The sequence below is a fragment of the Coturnix japonica genome, chromosome 4, assembly GCF_054131305.1.
Source record: "Coturnix japonica strain WE chromosome 4, WE-NBRP24, whole genome shotgun sequence".
Taxonomy (NCBI): Eukaryota; Metazoa; Chordata; class Aves; order Galliformes; family Phasianidae; genus Coturnix; species Coturnix japonica.
In genome coordinates, this window is record NC_140666.1 from 10,455,277 (window position 1) to 10,482,854 (window position 27,578).

Genomic DNA, 27,578 nt, shown 5'->3' on the forward strand with positions numbered 1-27,578 from the left:
ACAGCTGGGACTTCACTATGGGCACTGGACATGGGATAGAACATCAGGGAGAGAAGCTGCAGCCTGGAAAAGCAGAGGGATAGGACTGCCCACCGAGGATCCCTACTGTCACCTCTTCCTCTCTGGGGCTGCAGAAGTGCAGAACCATCCCTGCACAGCCAGCGTCCCAGCTGCTGCATGGCCCCAGACCTGCTGGAAGAGGATGGATGCAGATGATGGGCAAGGGATGCAGCTGCAGCCAGGCAGCCTGCGACTCTGCTCGCAGTTTCCCTTCTGCCCCAGTGGTGACACTGAGCAGAGGGATGTCCTTGGCCCTGCAGGAAGACCTGTCCCAGGATGGCACAGCACCAGGTGCTGCTCTGGTTCAGGGGGTACAATGGAAAACAGTACGGAAGGAAGGGGCCGGCACACACACTGCAGGCTCAGTATGAATACAAATTTATTCTCTTTCCAGAGCAGAAGTGGAGAGCAGCAGCCAGGACAGCACTACGTGGTTAACAGAGCATCAGCCCGCCCACATCCCTCCCTGCTGCCCTCAGCACAGCCCCAAACCTGCACCCACAGCCCACAGGGCAGGCACACAGCTCCCTGCAGTGAGGGTCTGCACCAGTTTGCCTTGATTCTGCCTTTCTCTTCTTATGGGGACACCCTGATCTCATGCAGTAGCCACACTCCAATTATGCCATACCTGTTGCACTGCAAGCAGCTCCCACCATGTGCTACATCCAACCCAGTGCCATCACCAACACCTCCATCAGGACCGCTCCAGGACAGCAACCCACAGACCATCAGGATGCTGGCACTGTGTGCCACCCACCAAGCCCACACCTCCTGCATTATTTCACACCTTTGCCATAGTGCCAACCCCAAATCACACGGCTCCCTGCTCCCCAGCACGCTGCCTCGGTCCAACAGCCCTCCTCAAACACAGCACATCCAGCACAGCCAAAGCCCCATCCCTGCGGCCCACAGGGACGCACCAACACACAGCCTTCCCTGCACCCTGCTGTGCCCAAGGGCCTCTCCTCTCTATCCATCCCAGCCCTCTCCCACTGCGGGGCACCCACAGCACCTGACTCCGCAGCTTTCTCGACATAACGCAGCCCCTGATCCTACATCACAGCCCAACATCCTGGCAGCCCCCAGGACAGAGGGGAGTAGGACAGAGCCCTGCTGCCAGCCCGGCCCCCCAGGCTGCCCCCACAGCATCCTGCAAGAGGGGGAAGGGTCCCTGCAGGAGCAGGAGTTGGGCTGGACTGAGAGCAAAGTGCAACTACACTCAGTGTTAGGGTTTAATGGCATGAGTCCGTGAGAGTATTTAAGTACAGAATATATATATAATATATAGAAATATATGCAAATTAAATGATAAGGCTCTGTTATAAAGATCCTCCCGAGATAAGGCTACTAGCTGGGCTGAAGCTCTGGCGCGGGCTCGTCCCTACCCCACAAACCCAGCACCTCTCAGAGTCCCATCCATAAGGCTGGCAGCCGGCTGCTGTTACAGAGAGTTGGCTCAGCCCCTGGGAGGCTGCTCAGTGGCTGCAAGAGCGCTTTGGTGTCCATCACCCTGAAGGGCCCTGGGCAGAACCAGAGAGGAGCAGGGTGCTGAGCTCTGTGTGCTGTGCAGCTCTTCCTTCTGAGCCTCTCTGTGTGCAGTGCTGTGACCCCACAGCCCCAATGTTCCCCTGAGATCTCCTGCAGCTCATGAGCATGGGGAGAGGAGGGGGCGAAGCAGCTGGGCAGCGGTTAGGCAAAGCCTCTGGAGGTGTTAGATAAGGGAGGTCATGCCTGCAACAGAGACGAGAGGGGAGGAGGAGTTAGAAGCCGGGGGTGCTCAAGGGTGGCATGGGGCAGCACTGCCCTGCAGAGGGTTAGTGCTGGCACCAAGCAGCATCTCCTTGCTGTATGCATGGGCATTCATCGGGCAGTCACAGAGCAGCCCATCCCCATCCCAACCCCAAAACATCCCTGCTGGAAGAGCTGTCCTTGAGCAGCCAGGAGAGCTCACGCTGCTGCTGTTCTGTCTCTCCTGGAGGTGGTCACCGTAGCCTCGCTGCCGTCGCTCTGTCCATCTGCAGCACAGAGCCCATAGGGCAGAAAGGAGCCAATGCCTCTGCCCAGCATGTGGCTTCCAGTGCTGTCCTCACAGGTGGGAGGCTCCTCCTCATCCTCCGTGCTCGTGGCAGTGGGGGATCAACCAGTGTGGGGAGGGTGGGATGGGGGCAAGGCTCCGCATGGAAAAAACCCTCATCTGATGGAGCAATAGGATGCCAGCGAGGGGGATTTCACCCGAGTACCTCGAGAGTTGGGGAAGGCGCTGCGCAGCTTCTCCATGATGTCCTCCAGGCACACGCTGACATCCTGTGTTTTGGCTTCCACCTCATCTGCAGAGGGAGAGGGCTGGGCTGAGCGGTGTGTGCACCCTGCAGTTGTCACCCAGGGAGCTCCAACACTCACCTGCTGCTTCGGTGTCGGGGGTGTCGTGCTCCTTATCCCTCGTCTGGCCGCCTTCGGACTGATGTGGAGATGAAGCCAAGGAAGATGCTGCTGAACCATTGCCATTTGACTCTGTTGGAGGCTGGAGGGAGAAGGGCTCATTGCAAAGCTTATCCCATTCTCACCCTGCACCTTCTGCCCACCCTGAGCCCTGTTCTGTACCTGCAGCAGCAGCTCCCTCAGCCGGTGCAGCTGGGACTCCAGCTGCTTGTTGTGGTCCTCCAGGATCTGCATGCGGGTCTCCAGGCGGCTCTTGTGCTGCCGGAGGATCCGGGCCTCTGCCAGGAGCTCCTCATTGCGTGGATCCTGCACTGATTCAGGGGAGCCCGTAGCCAAGGTTGGGGATTCCACTGCCTCATCATGCTGCCACTTCAAACGCCTCAGCTCTCCCTGGAGGATCCTGCAAGGCAGCCCGGGTCAATCCCACTGTTTTCATTTCTGGAGGGTGATGCAGAGACTGAGCACTCTTGGAGGCTTTGCCTGCAGCTCTGCCTCATTGGGGTGGCAGGCAATAGGCACCCAGCTGCTTCCTAGAGGCAAAGAGCAGGGGCACAGCAAAGCCCTCCTGCTGTGCTCAGCTGTGGTCCAGCAGTGTCTCCACCATCCACTGGGAACTCAGAGAGGAGAGAGGTAGCTGTGGCCAGGGCTCACTTGAAACAATCCAAGAGGGGTACTTGGGGTTTGAAAGGGGAACACATTCTAGGGTTAGGTAGGAGCCTTTTGAGGAACTGAACCCTGGAGAACACCAAGTCCTCACTGAGTTCAGTGCTCCCCAAAGGCTTTAGGGCTCATCCTCCAAACCAGACCCCACGCTTAGGCCCAAGACAGGTTTCTCAAAGCCCTTGCCTTAGACTTAAGCCCCTACTTGAAGAGCTGCCCACATCCCCAACCTGTTTTCATCCTCCAGGTGTGCCAGGATGCGCTCCAGCTCCCCCTTGTCATCCATGGGCAGGCTGCCTGGGACCTGCTGACTGCCCGCAGGCTCCCGGTCCGTGATGGGGCTGGAGTGACGCAGCAAGTATTGGTCCTCATCCCTGTTGCAGCAGGTGGAAGAAACATGGTGAGGAACACTGGAACTTCGCTGCAAGACCCTTGGGTAGGTGGGGGTGCCCTAGGAAGGTCAGAATGGAGCCACAGAAGCAGGGAGAGGAGGCAGAACTCACAGGCTATCATCAGGGGACAGGCTGTCACTGAAGAAGGAACAGTTCTGGTTTTCCATCTCTGCAAGCCTGGAGGAAATAGAAGTGGCTTGATACAGCTAGAATGTCTGCTGAATGCACTCTAATTGCAGCAGTCCCTGGAAGACTTCTCTCTGTCTCCAGTGGCAGGAAATGTCACTGCCAACAGCTGACACACAGCATTCAGGGGAGCATCTGCCCCTCAAACTCCCACCCCACTGCAGCCACGCTCTGTGCTGCAGCAGTGCTGGTACCTGCTGGCAAAATGCTCAATCCGAGAGTGTGTGTCAGCGTGGGGCAACATCGGGGACGAGGCTGGTCTGGAAGAGAGAACAGCAAGACTCACGTTCCTCGCTCACAGCCAGGGCTTGGAGGGGCTGCCCTTCTGCAATAGCTTAGGGCTGGGCCAGCTCTGAAACAAACTGCCTCCATCCCTGGGCCAGCTCCCCTCCACCCATCCCTGGGTGGCATCCCCACATCCACCCTTGGCCATCCACCTCCACCCACCCTTTGGCAGCACTCCTCCCTCCCACTGCCTCCAAGCAGCACTCCTGGAGATGCCACTTCCCCCAGCCCCCCCAGTGACACAGCCACCAGCACACTCACGTCTCAGAGAAGTCAGCCTCCAGCACAGACTGGACAGGCAGGTACCCCCTCTGGGGGTGTTTGCTGAAATACTGCTTGGATCGAAACTTGTTCTTCAGTGTGGTGGCAAAGTCCCTCATGTTCTCACTGGAGGTGGTCTGCAGAGAGAAGAATGTGGCTCAGATGCTGGCTGGCATCCTCAGGGAGGAAATCCCTTTTGGGATGGGTGTAAACCCAATGGAGGCAGAGACAGGTTTGGAAGTGAGGAGGACACAGCCCTCGGAAGGCAGGGAGGGGCAAAACCAAGGTAGACATTGCTGGGACAGCATCAGCCTAAGCATCGCCGTGTGTGGCAGCCCAGCCCCGTACCGGGGTGTAGTACTCCATGATGGGGTAGTGCAACTTGTTGCCCTTGCTGGCTCGCCCGGTGAGGAAGCAAGTCTGGCAAATATCCACGTTGAATTGCTTCAGGCTGCGGTACCTGCAGAGATCGGGATGTCAGAAGGAGAAGTGGGAGGCAGAGGAGCTGCTTTGTGTTGGGAGTGAGCACAGGGAGTGCCCGTGAGCTTCCAAACACACACCCCAGCCCCTACCTGAAGCCCTTGATGGGGCACTGCCGACAGACAGAACACTTGGTCTGGTGCTTCACCTGCTCGGCCACGGTGACACGGTGCAGCACGGCCAACCACACCATGGACTGTGGCTCCAGGTTGGCCCACTCCAGGAACTGGGCCGCCTCGATAGCAGGTTTCCCATGGCTCTGGGGAAGGGATGGGAGGAGATGCTCAGGGCTGGAGCCACTCACCGAGGAGACGGCTGGGCAGACAGACACGGCAGCACTCACGAATCGGAAGCAGCTGCGGATGCTGGGCTCCACATTGCTGCCCCCAAACGCTGCCACCTCTCCCAGCTGCCGTGGCACCTGGATGGCCTCGTGCAGCAGCACACCCAGGTGCCGTTGGTCACACAGCCCACCTGCGTTCGCCACTTGGCTGAAGAGGTCTGCAAAGGGACAGGGAGGGGACAGCTCTATGAGATGTATGGTTGGCAGCTGGGATCTGCTTAAATCAGGGGGGAAGGAACCCCATGTTGATTAAGTAACTTCATCAGATCCTGCTAAACAGGAGTTTAGAGACTTCTTGAGTCATTGCTCCTTTATTTAACCCACTGTGATCACATCCTTCCAGTGCCCCATTGCAGTACCATGGTTAAAATGCAAAGGGGGCTCTCATTGACATGAACATGACTGCCCAGCCATGCACCCTGAGCTTATCCCTTGAGAAGCACCAAATAACTGCTGCCCCATGGCATCCTCTGCACCGCTCCATGCAAGCAGGACCCACGCTGCACCCATGGCTGTGCAAAAACACCTTCTAATTTGGGTGGCGTAGGCGTGGGAGGGAGTGAGGGGAGGTGATGCAGGCACATTAGTCACTGCTCAAAAGCTGCTTCTCTGCTCTTTTTGGGAAGCGAATGGCTAAGCCAGAAAGTCAGAGCACTCCCACATCCCCCAGCTTGTTCCACACCAAGGGACTTACACTGAAACTTCTCCTTGACCTCTGTCCCGCACAGACATGCAATGCCTGTCTTGAAGGAGAGAGCCCTCATCTTCCCACTGCGGCCACTGCAAGGTGAGATACAGCACGGGTGGATTTTTGGGCAGGGGGTCAGCAGGACAAACCCACACCAGCCATCCCCATCCCAACCAGTTGGGGCTGTTTTACAGCTGCCAAGCACAGCGACCCCAGCAATGGGGGGAAGCTGTGGGGTCAGTACCTGTCAAAGACATTCAGCAGCCAGTTAAGGCTCATGTCCACGCAGAGCGGCACGTTCACTAGGATGCCCCGCTCCTCCTCCAGCCTCTCATAGAGGGAGGTCAGGCAGTGGATGACCTCCACCACGTCCATCGCGCGGTCGCTGGGCTGCAGGTCGTGCTCATTGAAGATTTCCAGGGCCGTGGCCAAGGTCACCATGTCCACTGAGTAGAGAGCATGGGCAGAGGGATTAGAGGTGGAAGGGGGAAATGAAGTAGATGGGAACTGAGAGCAGGGAGATGCAGCCCTGCTGCAGTAAGGAAGTACATGGACAAGATGGGCACAGCTTCTGGGATAGTTCTCTCATTGTAAACCCCATCCCAGGTATCCACAAGCCTCTCAAGACACTTTCTGAGCCATTTTCCTTCTTGCTGCCATAGCTAAAGGCAGCAGTCCCCCGGGCTGGCATGGGAAGGCAAAGTTCTTGGTGTCCTGGAGCCAGCATGCCACTTCCACATTATAACATGGTGTGGGAAGGCCTCCCTTCTCCTGACCCATCACGTAGTTGCACCAGGGATCCCAAATTCACAGATAAGACATCCCTACCCCTACTCAGCACTCACTGCCCTGACAGCCTCATCACCCACCTCCCTGCCCTCCTTCCTCAAGTGCATTTTGAATGAGATCACATCACTTCTGAAATGGGGAGATACAGGCAACCAGAACTGAGCAAGGAGCACAGAAGAGGGCTCTTCATCCCTTTGCTCTCATCTCTTTGGCTCATGCCAGTCCTCAAGCAATTCCACTCTAACCCCAAGGCAGACATCCCACTGTGACTCTGCTCAGCTTCCCAGCCACATTCCTGGTGGGCTCTGTCTGATGAGAGGCTGTGCTCACTGAATGCCTCTTCCAAGGAGACCCACCAGCAGGGAAATCCTACTCACGTCGCAGGGCTTTTTGCACCCGCCGCAGCTTCATAGCTGTCCGATAGGCTGAGAACTTGATGTTGTTCAAATCCGCTGCAGTAACACCGGAAAAGAAGAGGGAAACCACAGCTGAATATCCTTGTCTGCAGGGCAGGAAGCAGCAGCTGCTGCTCTCAGGCACTATTCCCACCAGCACTAGCCTGGCTGGGCCTCATGCCCCATTGCCTTTGGGGCTGATGGCATCTCACATTGTTCCCCATGCAGAGGAAAAGGGTTTTGAGGGCAGGCTCCTCACCCAGTGTCTGGTATAGCTCTGTCATCTTTGGGTGGTCCCAGCACGTGGTCTGTGCCTGGTGGCTGGAAGCACAGAAAGAAGCCAACATGTCAGGCTGGGAACCAAGCACCCAGAGACAAGGAAACGACCCTGGGATGATGCCCCCTGTGCTGGTATCACAGGCTGCGCTCCCAGGACATAGCAGAAAAGGGGGATGCCCATGGGGTTGTACCCATCACAGGGTCGCGGCTCTGCTGGGCTCAGCTGGAGCTCAGTGCCTCCCCCAGTCCACCCCCAGCTCCCACTGCTGCCACAGAGCTCACTCACTTGATGTAGTACGGCACTTTGTTGGGGGAAATGGCTCGCTCCCAGGGAACCTGAACAGAGGCTGCAAGGAGACAGGGGAAGAGGTCAGGCCAGCGCTGGGAGCTCCTTGGGGTTGGTGCTGCTGACGGTGGGTGCCCCCCCAGCCCCTCATCATCAGGTCCTGGCAGGGAGTTAGACACTGCCCATAAGAGACCTCAGGAAGACGAGGGCTCATCCCATGCTCATCCCACCCTAGAGGAAAGAAGCCCTTCTGTGACCCTCAGCCCTCCCACCTCCCCACAGGCATCTTATCAGTTCCAGCAGCTGGAAATACCATCCTTCCTTCCAACTGGGAGAACAAGGACTGTAGAGACATCAACAGTCTCCATTGAGGCCTGCCAGCCCAGCAGGGATCAGCGCTGCTGCTGCCTCCTGCTCCAATCCCTGTGCACCAGGTACAAGATTTGTGACCTGCCCGCATCCTCCACATGCCTCAGCTTTTGGGAGCTCTGTGCCCAAGGACCTGCACCCTGCGTTGCTGTACCCCAGCTCAGCCAGTGGGACCTGCACACGTACAGGAGAGGAAGTGCTGGGAGCCCGGCCCGAAGTCCCGGTGGGCGTCCTGGAGCTGCTTCAGGCGTTCGTTGATGGAGGCCTGCAGGATGGACAGAGGAACGTGATGGCACCTGTTGGGCATTTGGGCTGGCAGCTCCATTGGGAAAGTTTGTGGAGGGACTCAGGTGTGCCCCAAACCACCTTCCTCACCTGTTTCACATTGCTCAGCCTTTTACCTCATCCTACGGGCTGGGGTGGTACATCCCATATCTCCATCCCACCCTTATCCACATTTTTACAGATATCAATGCAACCAGAGCAGGTAATGACCACCATCAGATCCCACCTCGCTTCACATCACCTGCAGCTGCTTCCAGCGTGTGTTGATCTGCTCCAGCGTGCGGGAGTTCTCCATGGACAGGTGGACATCAGAGATGGCGAGCTGGTGTGCAAGGTCATTGACCACCTTCACCCCATCCTTCATAGGAGAGAGCTCCTCTTTGAAGAGCTGCGGTACCACATCCAGGGGGAGCAGGCACAAGGCAGGGGAGGAAGGAGAACCAAGACATCAGTACCCAGATGTGATTCCTCTGCTCCAAGCTGGGGTCAGCTGGCTGCTGCCCACCCCTCCTGCAGACTGAAGCTGGATCCTTCTCAGAGCCACAAGTACCTTGGTCGACTGGATGTGCTCTGGCAAGGAGTCAATGAAGAGGTCCCCAATGGGTTCCCAGGTTTCACGCACACTCTCAGCCTGATCCAGTGCCGTGCTGAGCTCTTCCATTGCCCCTTTGATCTCCAGCAGCTGCTCCAATGTCCGCTCAATGTGCCGGTGCTGGTCCACACAGCGGGCTGTCAGCTTCTCCCACAGCTCGCTGGCCACGTTCGCCTGCTTCCAGACGAAGCGGCTGATGTTCTGGATGCGGTGCCGGGGAGAGACATCTGAGAAAGCAAAGCAGGTGAGGCACACAGAGGGCAAAAATGAGAGCTAAGGACAGAAGCATTTCCTACCAAAGGACTGGACAAGGCAGATGTGCTACAGCAAGAGGCAGAGCAGCTGTGTGTCACACCAGCCACCCCTCTCCAAGGCCCCAGTCCAACCCCAGAGGGGCCATAGGAGGATGAGGAATGCAAAGCTCCGCAAACCTTTGCTTTCAGAAGTTGGCTCTTCCAGTTCCTCAAATGGATGCTGGGAGAGGAAAGCCTGCGCTGACTCTAAGACAGAGTAAATGTACGGCCCCCGGGACTTCACTTCTTCCATGAAAGCCTGGAGGGGAGAGCAGGGCATGGAGGAGATGACAAGCTGAGCTGGAAAATTACGTCCTGCTGCCCTTTGGCTGAGGGCTTCACTGATTTACTCCTCCAGTGCCCACAGGGCCACCTGCAGAGACTCCTTAGTGACATCAGGGGCATGGGTATAGATGGGGGCTGTGTGCCCTCCGCCCAGGTTGGTACATGGGGACGTACCGCGTGCGTCTCCTTCTCCTGCTGCACCAGGAGCACATCGCCACGCAGGGGCAGCTGTGCCGACAGCTCCTCATCCTTCTGGCCCAGCCAGTCGATGATCTCCTGGAGGGGCACCTGCAGCTTCCCGCTGTGGTCAGAGAATGCTTCCAGACGAGCCCTGGAGGAGAGCAGTGACTGCGTGGGGTCACCAGGACAGGGCTGTGGCCCCACGGAGCCCCCCAGCTGTGGGGACGCTGTGTCTGCAGGTGAGTGGGAGGTGCTGGGCAAAGGATGCTCTGCAGACACCCCGTGTATTGCAGCTGGCAGCAGAGCACCCAGGACTGTGCTTTGGGCAGCGCAGGGGGCTTGGCTCTGTGTCTATGCAGCTGAGCAGCTTCCATGAGCCAGCAGTGAGGCAAGAGGCAATTAACACGCCCCAGTTAAGCTCTCTGTCCCGCTGGCTGGGAGCTGCAGCCTCTGAAGGTTGAGATCATATGGGTAACGCAGGGAACGAGCTCAGAAAGCTCCCAGTGAGCACACACAGCCCACGGGGCCAGCCAGGGGTCTTACCGAAGGCTGTGAGATTTCTTTTTGATCTCATTCCAACAAAGATTCATCTCCAGAGGGGCCTGGGGCCCAGCAGCACTGCCAGGAGCCCGGGAGGTTACACACGAAGGTCCTGTGCCATCCTGAGAGCCTTTAACCTGTGCAGAAAAGAGCTGGCTGGGATGTGGTGCCCAGAGGGGGCTGCCAGCACTCACAGCACTTCACCCAGGGGGCTGCACCACTGCTTCTCCCCTAACACTTCCCCAGAACCAGCAGTGGCATAAGAGCTGCTCCGATGGGTGCAAATAGCAGCAGAACCTGCCCTGGCTGTGTGCACACCCTAGAAGTGGGTGCTGAGCATCCTCAGCGAGTGAGCAATCCTACCCTAAGCCCCCAGCACTGCCCCACTTTCCTCTTACAGTGGCAATGAAGGTATTGCTGTGCTTGCTCACCACACCAACAGGCTGGCAGGGTCAGGAGCATCTCATGGGATTTGGGTGAGCGAGGCTGGGGATTTCCTTTCCAAAGAAGCATGCAATGCAGTGTGTACACACACACACAAACACAACACACACACTGCATTGCAACAAGCAAGGTGTCAATGTACTTTCTGCACAGTATTCACTCTCGTTCTACTTTGCTACCAGAGCTCATTTGGGGGTTAATTATCCCCAGGTGACTAATCAGCCATAATAAACTGCACTATCGCTTCCTAAATGGCCCACACAACAGGCAGGCTTCTCCAGGGAAGGCAGCAGCATTTCCAAAGGGAAGGTGTGGGCACTCCTTGCCTTCACAACAGGCTGCTGGAGTGCTTCAGGGCAGCAAGCAGGGAGAACTGCCAGCCCCAGAGCTTGGCCAAGCAGTGCCCACTGTGTGCTGGTTCTCATGGAGGTGTCAAACCCAGCGCTGCTAAGTTTGCTCCTTCCAAGAGCATCTAACACCTGTTTGCAGGCTGCTCCCCCACCCTGCTGCTCCAGGAGCACTGAGAAAAGAGAGAAACCTGTCGCCCACAGAGCTCACAGTGATCTTGGGGCCGTGCATAATGAATCACTTGAGCTAAAACTGCTGCTTATTGTGGAGAGTGTTTATGCAGAATGGCTTCATGAGAAAGGACATGAAGAGATTCCACTAGTTAAATTGTAAAAGAATGAACGTGATTAAAGACAAAGACGGTCTATTCTAGGGCCGATCACGGGCTAGGCAGCTGAGAAGAAATCAGTATGTGAAAAGACAGGGTATGTAGCTAAAGATGAAATATGTATCTAGGAGCAAGGACGGCCTAAGGGAAAAGCAAGATGTGTAGCAAGGTGTAGACAAAGCTGCAAAGAAAAAGTATCCATAAGACTAACCACAAAGGTCAGATGAAGTAATGTCTAATTCACCAATCCTGAGCTTAACTTTTGCAATATGCATGAACTTATTACTGATTGTATAAATGAGATGCTGTAACACCTAATAAACGAGGCTTGTTGACCATGATAGCATGAGACTTGTCTCCCGCGGTTACTTCCAACAAATGGTGACCCCCGACGTGATAAGGAAAAAAGGGTGCCACGGGTGAAGAACTGCGTTGGGTTCGGGTCCGGATTTCACAGCCCGACGGACGACGAAAGAGCTAAAATTGGAGCTCCGCGTCTCGAGTGACCACACAGGTGGGCTCGACCGACACGTGCTGCCGAAGCCTGGAGGGCTGCAACGGTACCGACGTGAGTAAAAATGGACAGGCAAGCAGCATATAATTTATTTTCCGCTTTTCTTAAGCGGAGACAGTTTAAGGGGGTAGACTTGGAAAAGGAACTCCCTAAGTTATTAGTGTATGGGTATGCTAAAGGGTTATTTCAGAATCCGCATTTAGTGTATGATCTTGCTGAGTGGCGTAAATTTGGGGATACAATTTTTCAGGGAATGATAGATGGGGAGAAAATGGCTAAAAAATGCGGGAAGTGGTGGCGTGTGGTTTATAATGATTTGTTGCAATATCAGGCAGAAAAGGAAGCGGTAGAGCAAGCTAGTGCTGTGCAGGGGAGGAATAAGAATTATAATGAATGGTCAGATTGCCCGGGGTCCCCTGCAGTGTCCACCGTAAAGTTGCCGCCGGCCGCCGAGCCTGAGTTGCCAGTGGCTGCGGAGCCGAGTGCCCCGTCTCCGTCTCCCTGCACGTCTGTATCAGACGAGCCGCCTGCATCGACCATGGCGCTACAGCCGGCCCCCTCGACCCCCCTTTGCAATGAGCCGCTCCCTGGGGCACAGAGTGACCTGGCGGAGGCCGTCGCGCGGGAGCGGAGGGGGGCTTGGGCTGCGCTGGCGCGGGCTTGTTTAGAGGTGGGAGACGGTGAGGCGTTGGAAGCGGTGCGACACATGGTGCTGTCGGTGGGGTATTCGCCTAATGCTGCAGGTGGAATACAGGCTGTTATCAGTGCTTTAGATTGGAAGTTGTTGTCACAATTGCGGTCTACGGTCAGTCAGTTGGGAGTAAAAAGTGAGCCAGCGATACAGATACTGGATTATATCTGGAGTACTCAGGTTTTGTTGCCATCTGATTGTCAGGCTATAGCTAGGTTGATTTTTTCGCAGCACGAACAACTGCTATTTAATGCTTATTGGGAAGAGATGTGCCAACAGAGAGTTGCGATAGTTAGGCAGCCCGGAGATCCCTTGTATAATGTCACTGTTGAAGAACTTTTAGGGGTGGGTCTTTTCATCCGGACGGAGGCCCAGGCTTTATTAGGACCAGCTAAATGTAGGGAGTCAATGTATCTGGCCAGACAGGCTATGGATAAGATCAAGGCACCAGGTGGGTTGTTGTCTTATATGGGAATCCAGCAGAGAAGAAATGAGGATTTTGGAGCGTTCATAGATAAGGTAGCTGGAGCCATAGAGAAGGCTGGAGTACCAGAGTACATGAGGGAAATAATGCTAAAACATTGTGCACTTCAGAATTGTAATGCTACAGCTCGTGGCATTCTAAGTACTTTGAGGAGTAAATGGACAATAGAGGAGGCGTTAGACAGATTATCGAGCGTGCCCACGGGGGCTCAGGCTTTCATAGTTGAGGCTATTAAAGAGCTAGGGGCAGGATTAAAGGCACAGGCTGAGGCTTCTCAGAATCAAATGTTAGCAGCCCTTGCACCCCTCCAAGCTGCAGTCGCTACAAGCCCACGCTCGCAGAACAGCTCCCTCATGAAATGTTTCCGTTGTGAAAAAACTGGCCACATCCGTCACGAGTGCCAAGCCGCTGGGATTTGGTGCAGCAAGTGTCAATCCAACGCCCACAACGCTGCTGTATGCTATAGGAAGTCGGGAAATGTGAGAAGCAGCGCACGAAAGAACAGCGGCCGCGTTCCGACACAAGCTGCCGTTCCCAGCCAGCGGCCGCCTGCCCCCCCGCACACGTCGCTCGTCGCGTTGTCGGTCTCTACAGCACCCCCTCCCTCTGCTTCGCCCACGTCGTTCTCTGCGCCTCTCCGTGCCGCCCCTCCCTCGTCCTGCGCGGCTGTGTCTCTGCAGCCCGTGTGTAACGTGGTTAAAGACACGGATGGACTGAAACCAGGGGATTGTTGTGACCCAGGTCCAGTAGATCCAGAAAGCGAATCGGACGCATTTCCTCCTGATGATACTTTGAAGGGAGCAGGAATGACAAATTTCCCTACAGCGTACTGTGATGTCTTAGAGCAATGCAGAGAAGAAACAATATTAAGGGGTGATGCTGACACGATGCAGACCTTTCCTAATCAGGTCCCCTGTTGGGAATCTCTGCCTTATGAGTCAGTGAAGGAGCTAAGGGAGTCAGTGAGAACATACAGAGTTCAGTCAGCCTTTACATACAATCTTTTGGTTACAAACAGTGACACGCTATGACCCCTCACGATTGGAAAACTGCGTTAAGAATGATCCTCTCTCCTATGCAATACACCGTGTTTGTGACTGAATATCAGCTACATAATTTGACTGATACCTCTTTGCCTCAGACTCAGACAAATCCATGTGGCGCAGCACCTCTTCAACTGTGTCAGACAAATGTCACTCACATTCCTGAATTTGGCCGTGTAAAATATGCACATGTAACAATAGATATTCATTCTTCTTACATATTTGCTACAGCACATACAGGTGAACTCAGTCATGACACCCGTAAACACTGGTTATCTGCTTATGCTGCTATGGGAATCCCACATACTACAAAAACAGATAATGGGCCTGCGTATACCTCTAAGGCCACTCAAACTTTCCTCCAAGAAGGGTGTGTTAAACATACTACAGCCATTGCTCATTCTCCCACTGAACAAGCTATCACTGATCACATTTATCAAACACTGAAATCCATTCTTATTATTAAACAAAAAAGGGGGAATATGGGAGACACTCTGCAAGAAATATTATGTAAGGTTTTGCGTGTTTTGTTTGTGCTGAATTTTTTGAATCATGTTCATAGAGATACAGCTTATGTGGATCGTCATTTTGAGGCTTCCCCGGTGCTAAAAGAACAGCCTATGGTTAATGTTTGGAATATGGCCACAGGACTTTGGGACTGTCCCCTATCACTGACAACTTGGGGTCGTGAATATGCTCTTATTTCCACAGGGACTGGCCCTGTGTGGGTTCCAGCATGATATCTTCGGTCTCATCTGAAGGCAGAAAATAGCATCCAGCCTTTATAGTAATTGTAATTGTGTGTTTATTACTTAGTGGTATTGCTTTGTAACTTGCTGTGTTATAGATAATATTACTAATAGTTTGACATAGTGTGTGATTTTCTGTTTTACCAATGCAGTCTCAAGATTTAGAGTTTAAGGCATTAGCTAGGATGTTGTGTGCTTCTTCTATTTTAGTAATAGATCAGATGTGTATTAAACAGGATTTGATCTAATCAATGCTAGAATCTACAGGAATAGATCTTTTAATGTTTTAGTACTGTTTGGTTATGATATTATTAGCCTATTAATTAGCTTTTCTTAATTTGCAAAGACAAAACCTGGAAAGGAATTCCAGACAAAGAGATGACCCTGTATCATAGAACGAATACCTCTTTTACATCCAATTAATTGGAATCTGGAAATATAACCATGCATCATTTTAGACAAAAGTGCACGCTAATAGAACTAAATTTGATAGTTTGTTTTCCAAGCAGGTGTTCCACTTGAGCTCTATATCACGCACTGGCCATGCGGATATGGTGTACAACTGGAAGAAATCCTTCAGACCCTGAATGCAGGAGAGAATCTGTGATGGGTGAGAGAGGAAATGTGCACCTTGAAGCAGGGGACGCCCTGCTGGCACTATCTGTCGCATCCACCACCAACATGGCTTGCTGTTTCTCAAGGGTCAATAAGTATTAATGCCCCTAGTGATACTCTAGTACATTTGTCCTCTAAAATTGGTTCTATTTGACATGCTACTTCATAAAATTGCACAATCATTAATCAATTATTAGCCCGGATAACTCAGTTGGTAGAGAATGGTTATGAACATCCTAAAAGCATTTATTGCACAAATTTTAGTGGTCATTAAAATCAATATATCAGAGTATATGAAAATTGAAGACTTTTCCTGATCAGTTACAGATTAACACAATGGGACCCTCACGGATTTATTTTCAGATTGCAGAAACTTAGGTTGCAGTACAAACATGTTTGTTCTTTTTAGTAGGTTTAACAGTAATGTTGTTATGTTATATTTGACTTGTCTCTTTTTTCACTTTTAGAGTATTGTCAATCGAGGTCTTGATTGAGTTATAATAGTTATGTTATTAATATAAGTAGTGTTGTTATTCTATAGGCAGTATCTTGGAATTGTTGTAATACAAGAAGAATTCTACGGAGCAGCAGTCATGGATCGAGATGAGAAGTTCACAGAGCAGCAGCTATGGAGCAGGATAAAACTACATGAGAACTGATTGAACAAACGAACTGAATTGCTTGTTAAATATGATTAATTGGTCGTTAAACTGAGCCTTTTCATTTTAAAAGAAAACGGGGGAAATGTGGAGAGTGTTTATGCAGAATGGCTTCATGAGAAAGGACATGAAGAGATTCCACTAGTTAAATTGTAAAAGAATGAACGTGATTAAAGACAAAGACGGTCTATTCTAGGGCCGATCACGGGCTAGGCAGCTGAGAAGAAATCAGTATGTGAAAAGACAGGGTATGTAGCTAAAGATGAAATATGTATCTAGGAGCAAGGACGGCCTAAGGGAAAAGCAAGATGTGTAGCAAGGTGTAGACAAAGCTGCAAAGAAAAAGTATCCATAAGACTAACCACAAAGGTCAGATGAAGTAATGTCTAATTCACCAATCCTGAGCTTAACTTTTGCAATATGCATGAACTTATTACTGATTGTATAAATGAGATGCTGTAACACCTAATAAACGAGGCTTGTTGACCATGATAGCATGAGACTTGTCTCCCGCGGTTACTTCCAACAGCTTATACATAGGGAAAAATAAACACAAACCAACAGTCTGCCCGCACAGCTTCTCCCATTGCCAAAGCAAGTTACCCCAGTGCTGCTGGGAGCAGCCAGCCCAGGGATGCCAGAGCAGGAGAGCAGCTCTACCTGCGTGCAGTACAGCTCAGCAGCAACCACAGCCCTCCCAGCCCAGGTGTTCAAAGCCCACAGCTCACAGACTACAACCTGTGGATCAGCTGGTGGCTGTGGCCAAGCACAGGTCACTTACCCCCCTAGGTCAACCTCTTGCAAGCAGACAGAGGGCAAGAAGCATCGTCATCCACCCAAGCATTCCCTGAGCACCCCCTCCCCAGGGCTGCAGCAGCAGCAGCAGCCTGGACCCACATCCCCCTCCAACCCATAACAGGGTTATTTCCAGCCCAGGACTCACGCAGGCTCTGGTGATGCTGCCTGCCTGCTCGAGGTGCAGCGGGGCTGCTTGGAGCAGGCATTGCTCTTGTTCTGCTGTGCAGCAGTGGCTGCCCGGGAGGCAGTGAGCCCAGCTGTGAGCACAGCACAGGGCTGCCCCAGCACTGACCCCCCAGGAATCTGGAGGGGGGCGGCTGTGCCTCCTCGCCAGCCTCAATCCCAGCTTTGTGTCTGTGGCATTCCTGCTGCCTCCAACCTGCCTTACCCCCCGGGGTGCCACCGCTGCACACCCCTCACCCTATGAGGCTGGGGGGCACACAAGGGTCACTACCAGGGGTGGGAGTACCCAAGTCCCAACAAGCTTTGACAACCCAGAAGGTGAACCTGTCTTCCAGGCTTAAACCCAAGGTACTCTCCGTGCCCTGGCTCAGCACTAGGTACCAACACATACTCCTGCCCAGCTGGGTACCAAGAGTTTGTTTTTGCCAGCAGGCTCTAGGCTGGCTCCCCATGTCCCCCCACAGTCCCGCTGGCCAGCATTGTTCCCATGCTCTCCTCCACCTACAGGGAGGGAATGAAAAGCTCCCTGTCTCCCTGCACATCTGACCGCTGGTGGCACCGCCAGCTGCTTCTCCCACCACTTTACCAATCCACAAACTCCCCCAGCCCCAGAACCCCAAGATGGAGCAGAACTCAGCAAGCAGGGGAAGCCTGGGCAGAGCACTAAGACTGAGTGGGACAGCAGAGGAAGGAGGAGACCCTCCTGGCCTGACACTGACTCAGAGCAAACACCCCACCTAGGGACAGAGAAAACCTCAGGTGGATACATACCAAATGTTCACACCTTTTTGGTGGGCTCTTCTCTCCTTCATGCTGATCCCAGAGCAGAAATGCTCTCTGAGCAGGAATGTTCAGGGCAGAGCATCCTTGAGAGAAGCAGCCCAGGAGGAGAACAGCCTCTTCTACCACACAGCATCTCAGTATTTGCTTTTTTTATGAGCTTTCCAGCCCTTCCTTTCCCCCACCAAACATTCCTTTTCAGCCAAAGCTGACATCCTTCCCCACATCCAGGGAAAACAAACCCAACCAAATACATCAGAGCACCTGGCAGCAGCAGCCCCTTGTTTCTTGTTCCAAAGGAATGCATAAAGGCAGCTCTGCAGGTTGTCCCTCGCACCCTACTTTGGGAATCGCTTTGCAGCCCGAGTGCTGGAGGAGAGCTGACATCTTCATGATGCACAAGGCACTATGGGGTTGGGGTGGGGGTCCCCCCACTTGCTCCATAGGCACGCACACAGCAGGGGCACTTACCTGGGACAGCGGGTGAGCAGCGGATCCACGCTGCGCCTGCTCGGCCACACGCCACTCAGGACACCGCGGGACGACGAAGGGCCATTCCTGCATCACCAGGGGCTGCATCGGCACCGCCGCTCATGGGGACGGAGGGAAACCCAGGCACCTGGAACACAGCGTGACAGGCAGCCCCTCCTTGTGCTGAGCCCACCATGGGGCTGAGCACACACAGGTGGGTCAGCTGCTCTCTCCCATCGCGATCTCTTTTTTTCCCCAACTCAACATCCAACTCTTTTTTATCCCCCCCACTCCTTTGCACCTCATTATGTAATTTGCCATCATATTGGCCCACACGCAATGCTGTGGTTAAAAAAAGCACAGGGTTTCCCAAAGCACAGGAGATGCCTGCATTAAAAAGCAGAGCAGGGAGAGCTCCCTGTGCCCAGGACAGCCGATACCTTCAAACACGTTACATCTTTGCTCTGAAATCCAGGAAGGAAATTTCCCAGCACCTCATTCCCTCACCAAACCAGTTCACTTTTTACGTGTTTTTTATTGGGAGCCATAAAAGTCACCATTTTATTCCATTTTTAAAACACGTGCGACCATAAAGTGAGCCAACAGCAGTCCCACAACTGCTGTGCACACCCAAACAAACCCTCCGGCTGCTGCTGGTTTGTTTTTATTGCCTAGGGTCCAACTGAGCCAGGACAGCAGTTTGTCCCATTGCTGACGCTGCTTCCTCTTAATGCAGAGCGGATGAGAAGATAAAGCCCTGACAGAAGCAGCGTGAGAGGTGCTGGAGCTCGGTGCAGGGCTCAGAGCTCTGCTCCTCCTGCCCAGCCCTGCGTGCTTCCCCTGCATTCCCCCTCCACTATATGCATTAAGAGAACAGCTTATCCTGTTATAGGTTTTTTAATCCCTTTGCAATTTCTGCTGCCACAATTCTCCCCAGCTCCAGCAGAGCAGCCTGCGCTGAGCTCTCCAACACGCAGATAATCCAGAGTCCATCCTCTTCCCTTCATGCCATTTGCACAAATGAGCATCACAGAACGCACATGGCAGCACCTCACCCTGCTGCGTTCCCCAGCACAGACACAGCCATCACAGATCCAAATGCCTTCGGGGCATCCTTAGGTAAACTCACCCCTGGACAGGAGATAAGGACATCCCCTATTGCCAGAATGGCTGCGCTGTCAGAGGCTGAGCTGGCCCTCACCCTCCTGTGCACCTCATGGGTGGGAATTCCATCTTGTGGATGTGATTCTCAGGGCACAAAAAGAGATTTTGCCTCAAGTTGCTCCATGGAATCTTGCTGAGCTCTGACTGGGAAATTCATGGCTTTGGGTAATGAGGTTCTGCAACATCTCCCAGCAGCCACCAGCCTCAGGTTTCCACCAGCATGGACCTGCATTTTGCTTAAGGATAAATCTCCATGGCTGGGGTTGGTGCTGCTCTGCCCCTCCTGGCTGTGGGGATCCTCACCTCCCTGGACCAAGGCATGGTCCCACTGGACACAGAGCCACAGCATGAGGGAACAAGGGCCCATCCCAGGCAGCTGCTGACATCCATACATGGAGAACCCAAGAGGATCTGGAAATAACCCAACCGTACAGCAGCCAGCACAGAGCCACACATTCAAGGGGAGAGACAAGCAGACGGCAAGGCAAGGCTGCAAGCAAACCGGTGTGTGAGCTCTTGCCAAATTCCAGCTCCTGCAGAAGGAAAAACGTCCCTGCTCTGCTCAGCCTCTGTACCATAGTGCTGCAGCCCAGCACTGTGTTCAGGCCCTGCAGCACGTAGAACAGGTGTCTTGGGTACGTTCCTGGGCTGCATGGCCATCACTGGCTGTGGCTGCTCACCAACAGGAGCTGAGTCCCACCTCACTGTGCTGCAGCCAGGTGCCGTGGTTAGTGACAAAGATGCTGGAGATGAAAGCAGCCTTGCTGAAAGTACATGCAGGCATTGGGGGGGAGTATTGTGTATTGTATTGTGGGAGCTGGAGCAGGGTTAGGATGTAAGAACAGAGCCTCGGTCACTGCAGAAGCACAACAGGACAGCAAGGAGCTCCTCCAGCCGGGGCCACTGTTTAAAACCCTTCTGACAGAAACCCAGCCCCAAGCTGTGCCCAAAATCCAGGAATCCCTACTACCGTTCGCACTGCAGCTACCCCATATCTCTGTGGGCAGCCCAAGCACAGGCTTCATGGGAAGCCAGAATCTCACGTGGGTGTTGGATTTGCAGTTCTCTCTACATAAAAGAGCAGCAAATACAGCATACGGGGCAAGAGGTCCCTCCATCACAGAGCTGATGTTTTGAATTGCTAATTGTCTCCAAGATGTTCTTTCCGGATTGAATATTTCCACTTCAGATCCTGGCCTATAAGGGGAAAACATGGAAAGGTTTAGAGGCAGGGCAGCTCGGCCTTTATCCCACGAGGGGAATGGAAATACAAACACACTCCCTGCTGCTGGAAATGTTAATGGCTTTGTTGTTGTTTAGCTTACTGTACCAGAGAAGTAATAACATTTCAGCTCAGTGTCCTTTAAGGGGAAAGGTGGGAGGCTTGTGGGTATTTCAGAGTTCAGCTCCCATGTATCCACTAACAAAGGGAGCATTCCAAAGCTGGTGGCAGCAGGACTCCCTCAGTGGTGCATCCTGTCCCAACAATACAAATAAATGGTTTTCCACATCTGTAAGGAAATAGCTCTGAGATCTGTGGCTGGTGCATCTAATTCCCAAGACCCCATAAGGTCAAGGCTCAGGGAGACAGAAGTCCTTGTCCCACTGGGACCGAGCTTAAAAGACAACACAAGGAGAGGAAGGACCCATGCCATGATGGAGGGCTTCATCTCCTTACAGACTAGGAGCAGATACTCAGCCGTGCTCCATGGACACTGCCCCACAGCCCCCAGTTCTGGTAATTCTGCCCTACGATGGCTGGCAGCGACCTCCCCCGTATGTGTGGGCACTGAGAGCCCCATCATCTCAGTGCTCCAAAACCCAGATGCCAAACAGGACACTGCATCAACCTTCATCCTCTGTGGTACAACCTGTCCTCCCACAGCACTCCCTGCCAGCTCCCCATGGTTAATGGCAGCACAGGGTCCCTCAGTGAGGCAGATGTCCTTAATAAGCTGCTTGAAAGCCTTGGTGCAACTGGTGGAGGACACACAATGTGGAAGGGACCTTATTAACTAAGTGTGCACTCTCCCACCTAACAAGCTATGTGCTGAGACGGCCACTTCAGGTTTGAGCTCACAACCAAAATGGTTTTAAATTCAAGGGATAAGGAGGTGTCATAAATCTTAACAAAGAAACGGGCTCTTCTGCTGCATCTCTGCTTTCCCAAACCAAAGAATACACAGAAATCTCAGGCTGAAAAACAGCATCAGTTTCATTCTTCATCCAGCAACTGAGGACCTGGATGTCCCAGCCAACAGTGTGTGCCCATAGGTGGCCATGCCAAACAACTGCTCTTCTCTGCACGGAAATAACTACAGCAATTGAGGAAGATCTGGGATCTCTTTCACATGCCCTTCCTGACTCACAGCTGGGTTTGAAGCTGCTCTCTCCAAAACTTGCTTTGCTGAGGGATCCTTCCCATCCTTCCTCCTCCTGCAATTAAGCAGGCGCTATGTACCAAGCTTTGCATCTCAAAACCCAGCTATGGGTTCACAACCCCATAGTGCTGGATGGGAAGACCCAGCAGACAAAAGGTGAAGGGGCAGAAGCCAACATCCTCCCCTTGCCCACAAAGGACAGCAGGACAGCAATAACTGCCTTAGTGAATGTGAGGAGGCTGCAGAGCGCTCTGCCTGCTCTGTAGCCCTGCAGCCAGCCTATTTCCACCCACTGAAAGCCCCAAATCGTCTGCTTTTCTCCTCCAACAATCTGTGCTTCCTTCCCCACTGTTAGCAGAGAAACAAGTCCTGCTGCATGGTGAGAAACACATCGCCCATTTGCCATGCTAACTTCCAGCTTCCTCGACACTTCATTTCTCATTCCTGGAGTTAAAATAAGTTCTACGCACTGAGAGCTCTGCCCCCACCTCAAGTCTGGTCCTCATCAATTGCCCTCACCCCGTTCTCTCTAGCCACGAGAGGCCCCATTTCCTTCCCATCCCCGAGCTTGGTCGGATCTGCCTCATTTTTATGCTAGAGGAAACAGTAAAGGAAAATGGGTTGGAGCTATTTTGGCTTCATTCCGAAGAAGTGTTTGATCTTTAAACACCTGTGAAAATGATGGTTTTGGAAGAGCAAATTCCTCCTGCTCAGAACGCCTTGTTTTCAGGAGATTTGCAATTTGACTTCCAGGCTTCTATCAGAGGCACCCAGCCTGAAGCAGAGGACCTGAACGTGCTTCTCAGAAGGATGTTATCATCAGAAACTCACCTTGCACCCTGGGAGGTCAGGGCTTCAGTTGAACCCATCCACTCCCTGTCATCCTCCCTCTCCACTCTGTGTACTTTTGAGAAGAGCCATTCCAACCTGAGCAGCCCCACTCGCAGCTGTAATCCTGAGCAGCCTCGATGAATGTGATTTATCTGTCCCAGGTGTTCATTCAAACTGGGTCTCTCCTGTGTTGTGGATAATGGACATCTTGCTCCCTTCCTGCAGTGCCATCATACACCTGACAGTGCTCTGCACATGGAATTGGCAGGCGGCCCCAAACCAAGCAGGCAGAACAGCAGGAGCCCATCCCCATTCAGATGGGGTTTTGCATGGGGTCCTGTTGCAGGGGACTCTTTGCAGGCAGTGAAGGCCATCCAAAAAAATAACTGAGAGACAGCACTTGTGGCTCCAGAGAGACAGACACGGGGCAGGCAGAAAGGAAGAGCAAGGGGCAGGGATGAAACATGACCACACTGAGATTGGGGTGGATGTTAAAACCTAACCCAAGCCGTCCATTTGTCTCGTAGCAGCACAGGGCAGTGGCACAGTCCCTGCTCCAGGGATTCCACTCTGCAGAAGGGAAGAGTCAGCCTCAGGGACTGTGCTGGGGACTGGTACAGCCTGGTGTGCACCAGGTTGCACCGACCCACAGTCACCCCACGCAGCATCCCACCTGCCCCAGGTGGTTCTACACACACAGTGGGGGGCTCTGGGGTGGAACACGAGGCCTTGAAAGAAGAAGATGAGGAGAAGGAAGCTGGGAGAGGGAGAATCAGGACATAAAGGGAACAAGGCTGCACTGGACAAGGCAGAAAACAAAAAGGGCAGTGCTGGGACAACAGCCCGATCCCAGCCCGCTGCTGGAGGTATCCCTGTCTCTGCCCTACAGAATCCTTCAGGGAGAACAGAGGCAGGCCAGCACAAAGCCTGCTCTGAGTGGTCCTGAGCTCAGCCAAAGGGGAGCTGAGCCTTCAACAGGGAAAGGAAAGCTGGCAGAGCAGGGATGCTCTCTGCTTTGTTTGCATTTGGCATCCTTAAACTAATATCCTGATCCTTGTTGCTAAAGCAGCCTATATCAGCGATCCTTCCCAACCCTCAGCCTCCCCTATGAGAACAGCATCATTAACTCTCCCCCGCAGCCCCTGTATGCCCCAACCTCTTTCTTTTGTGCTCTGTGAGTTTCCTCACCCGCACGGACAGCTACAGATCTCTCGGAAGGGATGCACACACACCCAGGGCTGCATTTCCGAGGACAGCCATCCCCGTTTCTCCCCTCCCAGCCCCACGGTGGGATTTCAGCACGGCCTACCTTCCGAGCACGCCAGGTCGGGAAGGCGGGCAGCAGCCGGGAGCAGGGGCTGTGAATCAGCAGAGAAGTGCCCGTGACAGGGCTGCATGCTGGGGCTGAGCCTCCTCCGCCGCCACGTTGCTATGCGATCACATCGCCGGGACCAGAAGCATCTCACCGGCAAGCCGAGATACCCTTGGGTCGGTGCTGGAGGGAGGAACGAGGACAAGCCCACACTGTTTGGACCCTTCGGAGGTCCTTTGGCCACCAGCCCGAAGGAAGAGAGGGAGAACAGCAGGGATGCGAAGGCAGACACGCGCAGGAGGAGGAGGAGACAAAATACACATGGAGAGAGAAGGGGGGGGGGGGGAGAAAAAAGGGAGGGGGCTGGAAGGAAAGCACACAAAAGGCACCGTGCTCTGACCTCTGGACACCCAGCACAGCAGCAGCCAGGTTCAGGTGTGCATCCCTCTGCTCAATGGGGGCTTTCATTGTGTATCACATATGGCCAGACACCTGTGCTGGTAATTGCCAGGCATGGTCACCTTGGTCCTGACCTGCAGTTTGCAATGAGGTTTAGAGTTGATTTTTTAAAGTGGGTTGTTTTTAAGGTAAGGAGCAAAAATGAGAGAAGAGCTTGAGTTCTGATATGGTGCCTTTTCTCCTTTGAGAAGACAAACAAAGGAAGAGCCATGAAGACATCCTTAACCAAAGGGGTTTAACCACAAGGGTGTTGTCAGAGAGCAGAGGCAGAAGCTGCTGGTGGGGCTGAGGGCAGGAGCAGAGCTGGAATTTGGGTTTCAGTCCACATATAACATCGTCTGTGGATCTTTGGGTCCTCCCAGCCAAGGAGTTTGAACTCTGTCAGTGCTGTTATTGCCACATTGCAGGAAAAGAAGCTGAGCTCAATGAGTTGGCCGTGCAGATCTGATCCCCATCCCACACTGTTCCTGCTGGGTTGGGTTACCTCAACCTGGGAGATGTAAGCTCAGGTAATGCTCCAGTGCATTTGGGGACCCTGAGAACAACACTCCCTGATGCCATAACACTGCTGTGAGGTGGAGATGAAGGGATCAACTGGAGGACAGGTAGGCACTGCACGCCTCCTGCTTTTAAAACCTCAGTAGCATATGCCTCCACAACAGCTACAGCGATGCAGTAAAACCTGCCCTGAAAAGCTGTATTTAGAGTGAAAACACCCAGGCCCTGGGTATGGATTGGGAGGCGGACCAGGACTGTCTCTCTCCTGGGCTATTTCTGTGCACACTCACACACAAATAACTGCTAGGTTAGCTAAGGAGAGTGAGGGGGGGAAGACAGCACTGGAAGGGCTGCCTCATCCCTGGAAGCATTTAAGTCCAGGCTGGATGTGGTTCTGGGCAGCCTGGTCTGCTGGTTGGCAACTCTGCACATAGCAGGGGGGTTGAAACCACATAAGCATTGTGGTCCTTCTCAACCAAGGCCATTCCATGGGTTGTCCATCTGCCCCCACCCCACCTCTGCACAGAGGGACGTGAGCAGATCAAAGTGCATCTGTCACCAGCACTGCAAGGAACATGACAACGTGGATGAACAAAGCAAAGACATATCAAGCTGAGTTACACATGCACAGGAGATGGACATCAGCACACAGACATGAGCAGACAGCACGAACAGCATAAATAAGGCACTTAGCAGTACATGTCCCTGCACTATCAATAATTTAGGATGCAGCAAAATACAGTTTAGGGACAGGAGGATGCAGCAGGAAATAATCTCTTGTGTCAGCTTCGCTTAAGTTCCAAGACAAACCAGAATCTCTGGTGGTTGACTTGCTTGCACGGCTGGGAGCATCGTCCCAGGGCCCTGGTACCTCATGCTGTGAGGACATAATTAGGACAAACAGCCCGGCAAGTCAGGACTCAAAGGAAATCAGAGAGACACGCTCTGATCTGCCATAAGCACGGCCCTTCACATGACTGCTGCCACCATATGAAGTGTATGGGGAAGTCTGAGAGCAGAAATGCTCCACTTGATATGCTTCCAGTTCTGAAGGTAACCCCAACATCACCTCCTGTGGAACGCCAGGATCCCAGCGGCCACCAGCACACACACCTTTCCATACTTTGGTTGTTCATCCTGCACTAAACAGCAAAGGTTCATCTCAATAACAAAATTAGTGACCCCCCATTGGCCCAGAGGGGCACCCCAATATGCACAATGCTAAACAAAACACACAGACATACAACAGACCAAACCCAGGTGGATTTTGTAGGACATCACCCAAAAGGGCAATTAGTTCTGGTTTACACCAGTGTACCTGGGTGAAACTGGAATCATTCACACTGACTGAACACAGAGTATGGGACACTGTGAGTGCAAATGTGTTCTCTGCTAATGGCTGTATGGGCTCTATGAATGCTATATGTAGTCTGAATCATTTTGAAGCTGGAGCTGTGTTTGGTACGACCCCAAAACCTTCACCACTCATATTCGAAATCGATATTAATTTGGCCAAATCGCTCTGCAGTTGGAGCCTTCCTTAACACAAAGTGCTTTGTAGCACCAAGCAACACAAGCAGTAACTGCAGACCTAGCAGCCCCAGCATCAGCAGAACAGTGCTGGGATAGTTCAAGGCAATCACTCTCACCATCTCTCTGCCTACAGAGAAAAGGATGAGCATAGGATACAGGAACAATGGAGAAATACTGTGCAGTTTTGGGCATCAACTCCAACCATTCCATGGTTCTATGGAAGGCTACAAATGGGAAACATCTGACAGCCCCAAGAAATGCTGTTTCTTTGCCTTCTTGAGGTCTTTTCCTACTTGAGTGATTCTCTGATTCCCAAGTGCCACCAACGCCTGTGCTCTGCTGAGATGGAAGCTCCCTCCTCTGTCTCCACCTTCCTGAAACAGAAGGGACTGAGTTCTACCATGGCAGCCCATACCAAACGGACAGTGATGCATTTTTGCTGTGGGATCATTGATTGGAGTGGCCATTCAGCATCCACCTTCAGAGAGCTAGAAGGGATGGACCTCACACAAAGGGACAGAGCTGCTCCATTCCCATACATCAGATGGGAACACAAAGGGCCTCACCGCAATGAAAATAAACCCCAAATGAGGAGCCCTACACTCAACTTGGGACAACATAAGAACAATTCCTCAGCCATCAAACCCTACTGTTCCTCCATCTGCATAAAGCAAACGATGTCAACTAAATTATTAACTCCTTTGTGAGCATCCATAAACACCCAGATCTCCCAGACACAGATTCCACGCTGCCTGAAGCGCTTAAGGAAAGCAGCAGGAGGGTTTCTAAAAGCATGATACCTGGAGTGAGAAGGAGACGAGCTGTGCAGGAAGGCAGCACGAAGCAGAACAGCCCCCTCTGTGAATGATCCTGCAGCAGCACTAGAGCAGCTCTGCCTGGGAATGAGAAAGGAAGGAGGAAATCTGTTCAGAGCAGCAAACAGTGGGAAAGAATTGGAGAGTGGAAAAAAGCAGCAGAGGAGATGGGGATAGAAAGAGCAAAAATGTGACTGAGAAAAGGCACAGTCCACTTTCAGGGTTTTGTTGTTGCTGTTTAGAGGCTGCCACCACATTTATGACGTGCTCTCCTCTCCCTCCCTGCTCTCTGGGCTCTGCACACAGAGGCAGGAAGGCCATCAAACAGGGACTGCTGAAATTCACTTCGACACAGAACAGAGGAGCCCTAAGAGAAAGGAAACTGCTTAGT

The 27,578-nt window shown here is 52.9% G+C and overlaps 1 protein-coding gene across 5 annotated transcripts; it reads right to left on the reverse strand.

Annotated features, from left to right (window-relative positions):
* Positions 1-422: 422 nt before the first annotated feature.
* On the reverse strand, positions 423-27,268 carry DRP2 (dystrophin related protein 2). 5 transcript variants are annotated; one of them, XM_085546015.1, is made up of 25 exons: positions 27,173-27,268; positions 23,880-24,065; positions 18,195-18,342; positions 10,091-10,224; positions 9,542-9,698; positions 9,221-9,341; positions 8,748-9,016; positions 8,439-8,585; positions 8,099-8,177; positions 7,544-7,604; positions 7,238-7,299; positions 6,961-7,035; positions 6,039-6,240; positions 5,801-5,886; positions 5,107-5,264; positions 4,856-5,022; positions 4,632-4,743; positions 4,284-4,420; positions 3,932-3,997; positions 3,663-3,728; positions 3,390-3,533; positions 2,662-2,899; positions 2,461-2,581; positions 2,301-2,387; positions 1,433-2,075 (listed from the first exon to the last, which is right to left on the reverse strand). In XM_085546015.1, exons 3-25 carry the CDS (start codon positions 18,300-18,302, stop codon positions 2,008-2,010), a joined length of 2,865 nt encoding a protein of 954 aa, XP_085402141.1. In that variant the 5' UTR covers positions 18,303-18,342; positions 23,880-24,065; positions 27,173-27,268; the 3' UTR covers positions 1,433-2,007. The 5 variants fall into 5 exon arrangements, with proteins under 5 accessions (XP_015715693.1, XP_085402142.1, XP_085402141.1 ...); XM_015860207.3 differs by lacking the exon at positions 27,173-27,268 and having other exon boundaries at positions 423-1,791; positions 23,880-24,189; XM_015860206.3 differs by lacking the exon at positions 27,173-27,268 and having other exon boundaries at positions 23,880-24,189.
* Between the last annotated feature and the right edge of the window lie 310 nt (positions 27,269-27,578).